Source organism: Mastomys coucha, unplaced genomic scaffold, assembly GCF_008632895.1.
Source record: "Mastomys coucha isolate ucsf_1 unplaced genomic scaffold, UCSF_Mcou_1 pScaffold16, whole genome shotgun sequence".
Lineage (NCBI taxonomy): Eukaryota > Metazoa > Chordata > Mammalia > Rodentia > Muridae > Mastomys > Mastomys coucha.
In genome coordinates, this window is record NW_022196898.1 from 89,948,769 (window position 1) to 89,958,351 (window position 9,583).

The 9,583-nt window shown below is 40.9% G+C and overlaps 1 protein-coding gene across 1 annotated transcript in view; it reads left to right on the plus strand.

The window, feature by feature from the left end:
- The window catches only part of LOC116093875 (guanylate-binding protein 4-like), a 32,658-nt gene extending 23,758 nt beyond the window's left edge, over nucleotides 1-8,900 (plus strand). Inside the window, exons 8-14 of the mRNA XM_031375697.1 lie at nucleotides 790-917; nucleotides 1,987-2,096; nucleotides 2,306-2,505; nucleotides 2,817-3,059; nucleotides 4,709-4,989; nucleotides 6,522-6,734; nucleotides 8,729-8,900. Of these exons, the coding sequence (XP_031231557.1) occupies nucleotides 790-917; nucleotides 1,987-2,096; nucleotides 2,306-2,505; nucleotides 2,817-3,059; nucleotides 4,709-4,989; nucleotides 6,522-6,734; nucleotides 8,729-8,773 (1,220 nt within the window). The 3' untranslated portion in view covers nucleotides 8,774-8,900. The remainder of the gene's footprint in view (nucleotides 1-789; nucleotides 918-1,986; nucleotides 2,097-2,305; nucleotides 2,506-2,816; nucleotides 3,060-4,708; nucleotides 4,990-6,521; nucleotides 6,735-8,728) is intronic.
- Nucleotides 8,901-9,583: the final 683 nt, after the last annotated feature.

A 9,583-nucleotide genomic window follows, 5' to 3' on the forward strand; every position in this document is an offset into this window, starting at 1 on the left:
ATCCGAACTCAGGACCTTTGGAAGAGCAGTCAGTGCTCTTACCCGCTGAGCCATCTCGCCAGCCCAAGATTAATTTATCTTAAACAGCTTTATATGTTGGCTATGGCAAAAAAAAAAATCCAAATCAGTTTTATGTACTCATTTATGTATCTCATTATGCTAATGAGATAAAGAAAAGTCAGACATTATTTCTTTGGTGGTTTTTGTTGTTGTTGTTTTTCTATTTGTTTGTTTTTAAAGATTTATTTATTTAATGAGTACACTGTAGCTGTCTTTAGACACTTACCAGAAGAGGGCATCAGATTCCATGGCAGATGGTTGTGAGCCACCATGTGGTTGCTGGGAATTATACTCAGGACCTCTGGAAGAGCACTCACTGTTCTTTACCACAAAGCCATCTCTACAGCCCCCAGTTTATCTTAATTGCCTATTTAAAAAGTGCAATGTCTTCCTGCTTTGCAGAATAAATGACTAGAGACTAGAGAATATTACCATACAAACATTGCAGTCACAAAGTGTTTAGTAATTCATGAATCAACAATGAGAGACTCCTGACCACAGAGATGACAGAAACCTCCAAAGCAAATGGAATATTCCAGTTCTCTTTTCCATTGTTTTTCTTTCTTTTAATTAATTGTTATTTTTGTTATTAGTTCTTACAACCTCACCTATGTTCAGCAATCCTGGCAGTGATGACATGTTTTTAACCTTGATTTACATTAACTCTTTTTTCCATTTCCAGAAATGCCTGCTAGAAAATCTCTGCCTTTGACCCTCTGTCTTTTGCAGGCTTCTCCCTGGGCTCCACTGTGCAGTCTCACACCAAGGGGATATGGATGTGGTGTGTGCCTCATCCCCAGAAGCCAGACCACACCCTAGTTCTGCTTGACACCGAGGGTCTGGGAGATGTGGAGAAAGTAAGAAGGAAGAGTGCTGTTTTGGATTAAGTTTCTTAACTCTCAATGGCTTCTGGAAGATACTTAGATACTTAGATATTCACTCTTAAATGCAGGGTGTCTTTTGTTTCTATCTACTGGTAAGAAATTTCGTAACTTATGTGGAGGGAAATAGTCAGAAGCCTGAGTTCTAGGGGGGACCGTGAGCATCAGGGTACAGAGCTGTCATCACTCAGTGAGCCAATCCAGGTATCCCAGATGCGTAAAGATGCCATCAGTGGAACCATTCTCTTGAGGATTTCCCCACAGAAAGTGCTGCTTTGGGCCTGAGGGATTGAAGTACTGAGGCTTGATGTTTAACCAGCAGTTCTGCCCCTTACAGATTCTGTGGTTTCAGCAAGGCATAGAAGTTATGTGCACCTTTTGTATTGAGAAAAATGAATGTGATAGGTCTTTTCTGACTGACAGCCCTGTGCATTTAGTAAGATTAGCAATGTCATGTAGCCAGGAGTAAGGTAGCCACGCACTAGTAAACTATCCTACATCCATAATACTGCAGATATGCCTAATGAAACCTTGCGACATATACACTCACACACTCTATCTATGTAAAAAGGGGATCACTGAAAAGGAAGATTGGTGAGATAGGGACAAAGGAGGGTAAGGGAAGTAAGTATCCCCCTAACAATTCAATTTAAAAATGAATTAAATTTAAAGCCTTATGTATGTAATAGTTTCTCACATTTTTAAGTATTACTACTGTTATATAGGGCAATTAAACCTTACATAAGGGAAGATTTGTGAGTCTGTAAGAATTTGGAATCTCTACTAATCTGTTTTATTGAAATTACCCACTAATAATCATTAAAGGTCTAGTAAGAAGGGAAAGTATGAATCAATTCAAACTGGTGACACTAATTAGAACGAATTCATCCTGTCAGATCTACTAATGCAAATATAGCTCTATAGTTTGCTTTTTCAAACAACTCATAGTACTAGTTTACTCTAAAAACAAAACCATAATCTAAACAAAAACAAAACAAAACATCTTGAGAATGTTTAATCTAGAAAGGAATGTTCTGACTTCCAGGGTGACAACCAGAATGACTGCTGGATCTTTGCCTTGGCTATCCTTCTAAGTAGCACTTTTGTGTACAACAGTATGGGAGTCATCAACCAGCAGGCCATGGACCAACTGCAGTATCCTTTCTGATGAAGAACATCTCATTCTAGGAATGCAGTAGAGTCAATGCTGGCAGGTAGGAGACAGAATAGTCCCAGTGCAAGGTGAGATCCCTTGTACTCACTAATGGATTTATACTTGAGTCAGAACATGGCAAAATCATGTGTGGGGATGAAGGAGATGACTGGGGACCCTGTTCATTCACCACTTCTCCTTAGCTACTCAGCTATGTGACAGAGCTCACAGACAGGATCCGATCAAGATCCTCACCTGACCAGGATGATGGGGTGGAAGACTCGGCTGAATTTGTGAGCTTCTTCCCTGACTTTGTGTGGACTCTGAGGGATGTGACCCTAAAACTAGAAGCAAATGGACAAAGCCTCACAGCAGATGAGTACTTGGAGAATTCCCTGAAGCTCAAGAAAGGTACAGGACTCCTGACTGGAGAACAGAGAGGGGAAATTCCATGAATTTACACTTTATGCAGGTGTTCACATTTGCTTTTCTCTTTTGGATTTTCAAGCTCTTTCTAAGAACTGAGTCCTTTTTAGTATCTATCTTGATACGTCAATTTCAATTGATATGTTCCCTGGTACAGAGAGAAACGTTCACTCTGTGCTGTAATCATATTGTTTTAATCTCCCTCATGGTCATGTGGAGATGCATACCACCAAAAACTAGGAGAGGAATCCATAAGCTACATATGAACACACTATTACTGTGATATATATTTCCAGGTGCCAGTGAGGAAGATAAAAAGTACAACCTGCCACGACTCTGTATTCGAAAGTTCTTCCCCAAGAAGAAATGCTTTGTCTTCTATCCGCCCACTGAGTGGAAGAAGCTCTCTGAGCTGGAGAGCCTGCAAGAGAAGGAGTTGGATTCTGACTTTGTGAAACAGGCAGAAAATTTCTGTTCCTTCATCTTCAGCTCTTCTAAGGCTAAAACTCTGCCGGGAGGTATCAAGGTCAATGGAGCTCGTGAGTCTTCTACCCAGTTCTCTCTGACTGCATTAGACAGGATGTTCTTCGGGTATATAATATCCACCCAACTCCAGTTTTAAAAATTTTGCCAAAATTCAGATGGTTGTAAGTCAACTCTCTTCGGTTAGGAAATGTTTATAATGATCTAAAAGTAGAGGCTTTATTCTCGATATTTCTACACTTACCTGCAATGAATAATGGATGTTTTAACAATCCAATTTGGCATCAAAAGATACATTTATTATATATTTAATTACATGTAATTTAATTAAAATAAATTTAAAAGTTCATGCCATGAATCTCCATGAATCTACATTGAGTGTTTGTTCAGTAGCCATCCATGAAAACTGGTGCCAATAATAATGAGGATCACAGGCATAAAAATCTGTTCTTCATTTTAAGTCCCTACTGGACAACACTGAGCTTGATCAAACTAAGTATCATCCTCCATTTAACTTGGATTGTATGATATTCTGCTCATATAACTAACTCCCATCAGAGCCTGTGCTCAAAGACTAGATGGTACACACACTAATGATGATAAAATGGTTTTATTTAAGGGTCTTAAGACCCTTACATATTCAGTAAACCCAGCCTTAATTTATATAAAAAGGAGATTTTAGACATTGGTGGGTAGACAATTTGCCTGAGTATCTTACTAATGTGAAGGTTCTGAAGTAGTGCAGGTGCACTTAGAATAGGCAAAGCCCTGTTTCATTACCAAGAACCATAAATACCAATTAAATAGTAAGAAAAAAATTAATGAAATCAACAAATATATACCAAAGAGAGCTGAAGTGCACTTCAATGGGAGATCCCTTGTCTCCAATTGTATGTAATGCATGTAGAAACCTTGCTTTGGTTGCTAATAACAAAAAATCAATCAGAGGTGTTTTGTTATCATGTTCAGTGGGAAATACAGCCGGTCATAAGTGCTATGTGAGTTCAGTGACTTCTTTAGAGTAACATGTAGAGTCCCTCTCTGTCTAGAGCTGGATGTGTAAACACTGGACCTCTGTGGTACCACAGAGTCTATAGTGGGTCCTGATAGAGTACCTACGTGGTCACACAGGATTCCTAAGAAGTTACTGGTGACCTTGCTCAAATGTATTGGTCAACACAGAAAGGGTTGTTGGTAGAGACAACTTGTCTCCCAAGACTGTCTCACCTTGGGCAAACAATTCTGGGAAGAGGAGACTGCTGTAGAAAAATATAGGCTATGAGTGCCACACTTTCCTCACTCAAAGTCCTTCACTGCACTCCTATAAAGTGCCATAGTTAGCTTTCTCCCCTTTAAAGACTCCCCAATTTCCCAGAGATGCTGCACCTTACTGTGCATGCTACTAAACATAATCCTGTCTGATGAAGGTCACACTCTGGTCTCTTCCTACATTCTGTCACTTCAAGCTCATTCCACATGAACCTGAAATTCTCATACATGGGTCCATTTGTAAAGATGTTCACACATTAAATTATTTCTATGAAAGAGCATTCATAGAAACAAGATAGATGTACATGAGCAGAGAGGGTGACAAAGAGAAGAAAAAAAGAAAAGGTTGTCTTCAGTAAAATTGTGCCTTTTAAGAATGCAGACCATAAAACCTTATGAAATAGGAATGGGAATTCTAACTATCATGTCTCCCCAGGACTGGGAATTCTAGTGCCGACCTACATGGATGCCATCAACAGTGGGACTGTGCCATGTTTGGAGAATGCAGTGACAACCCTGGCCCAGCAAACAAACTCAGCAGCTGTGAAGGAGGCAGCTGAGCACTACAGTGAGCAGATGGTCCAGCAAGTGAGGCTCCCCACAGCCACACTCCAGGAGCTGCTCGATGTGCATGCAGCCTGTGAGAAGAAAGCCATTGCTGTCTTCATGGAGCACTCCTTCAAGGATCACGAGCTGCAGTTTCAGAAGCAGCTTATGGTGGTGTACCTTAAGATATCCTTATTGGTCCCTACCCTTCCTTCATGTGACTTTGACCTATCATTTTGATCTCAAGCTTGGTCCTTCTTATCATGGAAGGAGCCAGGGTTCTTGGGCTTAAGGCAGGGAGGGGAAGAGGTTGAAGAGTTCAAATATGGCACTTGACTTTCAGCAGCAGCTATAAACAATGTGCATCTATTGGGTCAGCCTGCTGAGATACATCTCAAGGCATGTGGGCCTGTATTCACCAAGTTAAAGCAATTTGTCAAATAGGCTTAGGTTTTACCTAGAGGCTTTAAGGCCTCCTTCAGTATACTTATATTCAAATATAAAGGCTCTATGTTATCATTCCCTGTTTCAAATCCTTCTGGTTTCCCTTGTCCAAAATCAATCATGGGGCACAGATTTAAATGAGCAGTACAATTAAATAAGCTCCATGTCTTAAGGGTCAGCCAGATTTTATAAGACAATGAGTACCTATAATTTTATGGCAATGGTTCTCATCCTGTTCATTATGAGTCTTTGAGAGCATGAACAAATGTTTCATGGAGCTGCATAGCAGGCATCCTGCATATCAGGTATTTAAATTACTATTAAAAAATATCAAAATTACATTATGAATTAGGAAGAAAACCACCTTTATGTTTTGGGATCAGCACATGAGGAACTGTACTAAAGGATAACTGCATTAGGAAGGTTGAGAACCACTGTATTGTGAGGTGCTATGTGTTGTCCAATGACATCAAGTCAAGAAACTCTGGCTTCTTCTTAATTATAATGACAAAAGACGTTGTTACTGAAATTTTGTTTTTCAATTTTTATATCAACATCTTATCAGTGACAAAAATGTAAGAATTCATCCTGAAGAAAACAGTTTGTAGTGCAGAAATATCACCTTAGAATCTTAATGCTTTAACTTCCCAGTCTTCATCTATTTCAAGGAATTCATGACTTGCTACCTCTCTTTGTTGACAAAACACCTGCTCAGGACTCACAAATGGATTTGTTTGTTTGTTTGTTTGTTTGTTTTCGAGACAGGGTTTTTCTGTATAGCCCTGACTATCCTGGACTCACTCTGTAGACCAGGCTGGCCTCGAACTCAGAAATCTGCCTTTCTCTGCCTCCTAAGTATGGGGGTTAAAGGCATGTGCCAACACTACCCAGCAGCAGGTAGATTTTCTGTACAGGTATCTTGGCCCACATCAAAACACGTTCTCCTAAGGAGGCTGTGTCCCCTCCTGGTTGAAGTTTGCACTCACTATTTATTTGTGGAAACCCCTTTATCCTAACAGATGAAGAACACAGATTGTATGCCTACTCACATCACTTACATAGTCATTGAGCTTGAGGCCAAAGAAATTAGAATGGTTCAAAGAAGTCCCTCACAGTGACAATAACAGAGATCAGCCAATTCCCCATTCATCCTGTCCCAGTCCACTCTGGGACTGTCCCATTGCCCTGTCCAGAACAATCACAATGACACCTTTCTTTTAACAGGCTACTTGAATTGTCTTCTCCTACTCACTTGACAGGTCACCATAGAAGAACAAAAGGAAGATTTCTTGCGAAAGAATGAAGCAGCCTCTCTCAGTCACTGCCAGGCTGAGCTGGACAAGCTCTCAGAGTCCTTGAGGGAGAGCATCTTACATGGAGCTTTCTCTGTTCCTGGAGGCCACAGTCTCTACTTAGAGGCCAGGAAGAAGGTTGAGCAGGACTATGGGCGAGTGCCCAGGAAGGGAGTGAAGGTGAGGGATGACAGCAGGTGTGGTCATGCACCTAGGTCACAGCAAGAGCTGGAGCAGCTACTCTTGGTTTCTAAGAGCACACAGGCTTTATTGGGAGGAAGTAGAGTGAATACAACGTGGCCAATCAAATCTTCAGATACACAAAATGCTACCTAACATTAAATAACTTCTAAACATTTGTTTCCTCAAGAAATTAGATTTGTAACAAAAATTCAAGAGAAAGAAAACACTGCTTTATTGAATACTCTGTTGTTTTTCAGACTATGCGATTACTATTATTGATTGATAAAATTCTTATATAATTATTACTGTCAAGAATCTTATGATTTTAGATGACATGGACAAATAGAGTGTGCTTTTTAAATATGAACTAGTAATCAATCATAAAGAGGTACAGGCAGCAGTGAAGACGACGATGGTGGTGGTGGTGGTGGTGGTGGCGGTGATGATGCTAAGATACTGAGAGCTCATTACCTAAATTGAGTTAATTTTATTTTCCTTCCTGGAATATCAGTTTAAAATTCAGGTTCAGAATAAGATACTTCTTAGCAGTATCTCCATTGTGTAGTTGAGGGATTTGATGAACAGAGAATCTTACATAGAGTTGCCAAAGGATCAGGGCAGCTTCATTCAGAGTGAAGCAAACATACAGATGAGAGAGGAGTATACAGGCCAGATCGACAGCGACCATATCAGTGAGGCTATTCAAATGACTCGAGTCTCACCCTGGGTCATTATGAATGGATGTAAAAGAAGGCAGAGGCAGTTACAATGGCCATAGTTTTTGTGGTTCTCTAGTCTGAAAGATAGATTAAGTCATTCATTCAGTAGCTCTAATAATGCACATGCCCTTCTCACACATAGCTCACCAGATTTTAAGCATATGCATGCTCAATTGTGCATTGGCATGAGATGCTAAGTTGGGTATTCTTCATAAATTTCAGTTGAAGTATGAAGTTTACCAGACAACACTGTGTATGCACTAAAATCAACTTGAGTCCAGACTGGCCTTTCTATTCGATTGGATGTGTACAGAGGTGATACAGTTGAATAGAACCTGTCATGACATGAGTGACTAGAGCTGAAGACACTTGTAATATCATTCAGAGAGGACTGTGTGTGTAGTCAGTCCAGGAATACAATACAACATGAGATTCTTAAGTGCTAGTATTGTTTGAAGAGGAGTATGTGTGCATATTATATGCAGGTAAAAGAGTCAGGCTGGCAAGTGCATCATTACAAGAAGGGGAGGGATGTAAACCCTAGTCTAAATAAGGTCCCAGACTACTAATCTACCCCTAGGTCTGCCTGTCTCATTTGTGGAACTGAAATTAAATATGGATGGGAGTGTCACCTGAAGTGGCTAGTGGGTTACATTTCTGGAGAGCAATAGGAAGTTGTTACAAAGCGTGTTTTTATATCAGCAAAGAGCACAGAGCTTGTTACTGCCAAAGAGTTAAATGACTAACATTAGAACTAAAGCAGAATTCACATACTACGGTCAGGGCAGAAATTTTATGGAATGATAACTTTCATCAGAAGAAATGTATCTTGCTGCTTAAGGCATTCTCTCTTATCCTACCAAGGCAAGTGAGGTCTTCCAGAACTTCCTGAAGTCACAGATCACTATGGAAGAGTCCATCTTGAAGTCAGATAAAGCCCTCACTGAAAGTCAGAAAGCTCTGGAAGGTACAGAAGAGGAGAGCTCAGCTCTCCAAGAATTCGTGTAGGGCCCCATGACTAATGGATAGGAAGATTTCCCCAGACAAGGACTGCCATCATGTATCCCATTCTGGATCTGAAAACTATGATTGGGACTGGTGTTGCATGTCTGTCTAGCCAGTCAGTGCATCTCCATCATATAGGGAGTCATTGCATGGTGATGTGATGTTTCAGATCATTCGCATGTGGATATCAGCCTGATCTCTAAGATCAAGAGGGTACCTCACAGTTCTGACTTTCCTTTCTTCTTCTCTAAAACCCTTGTGGGGCAGCCGAGAAGGCCAAGAAGGAGGTGGCTGAGAAGGAAGTGGAGCTAAGTAGACAGAAGCAAAAGGAGACTGAGGAAAAGATGGAAGCTCTAAAGGCAAGCATCTCAGAAGCCATGGCCCAGATGCAGGAGAAGATAGAGATGGAAAGGGAGAATCTTCTGAGAGATCAGGAAAGGGTTCTGGACCTCAAGCTAAAGGTGAGTCTTGATGGAATGGAAGTACATGACAGACCATGTCTCTCCTGGAAAGAACAATAAGGCATTGTCAAGGTAGTCATGATCTCAGCGATAACCCCTAATGACATGTGACCATGAAAACCTGAAAATCACCTCTATCATTGTAAAGCCCTTAATTCTAAAGACACACCACCTATTGTAGCATAAGTAAAGTGAAGAATGTGGGAGTGTAGTGCCAGGGAAATGTTCTTGAGCCCCCAAAGCACAGACAGGAGCCAATCTGATGCAATGTATAACAGGGTCTTTATTGTATTCCAGCTAGCTCAGGACCCCAACACTCTGCCATCACATAGGTAGGTTTAGGTGGTAAAGTCTTTCAGGGCAAGGGTTTATAATAAGCTGCAACAGGAGGTTGGGGGGAGGAAGGTGGTGGTAAATGTGCAAGCATCTAATTGGAAAGCTACTGTGGCCTTTGACATAATTGGCTGGTCCCGAGAATCATATATAAACTTAAGTTCTGCTCCCCTGTGCATTGATGGTTGTTAGGCAGGGGGTGGGCTTATAACCTGCAGGTGCAGGTTTGTTGGAGGAATAACCCAGTGACACTACTCTTGTTGTGTCAACAAGAAACACAAGGAAACAGTGGTCTTGTTGGGGATTAGTCTAGAGACTGGAGCTAGGC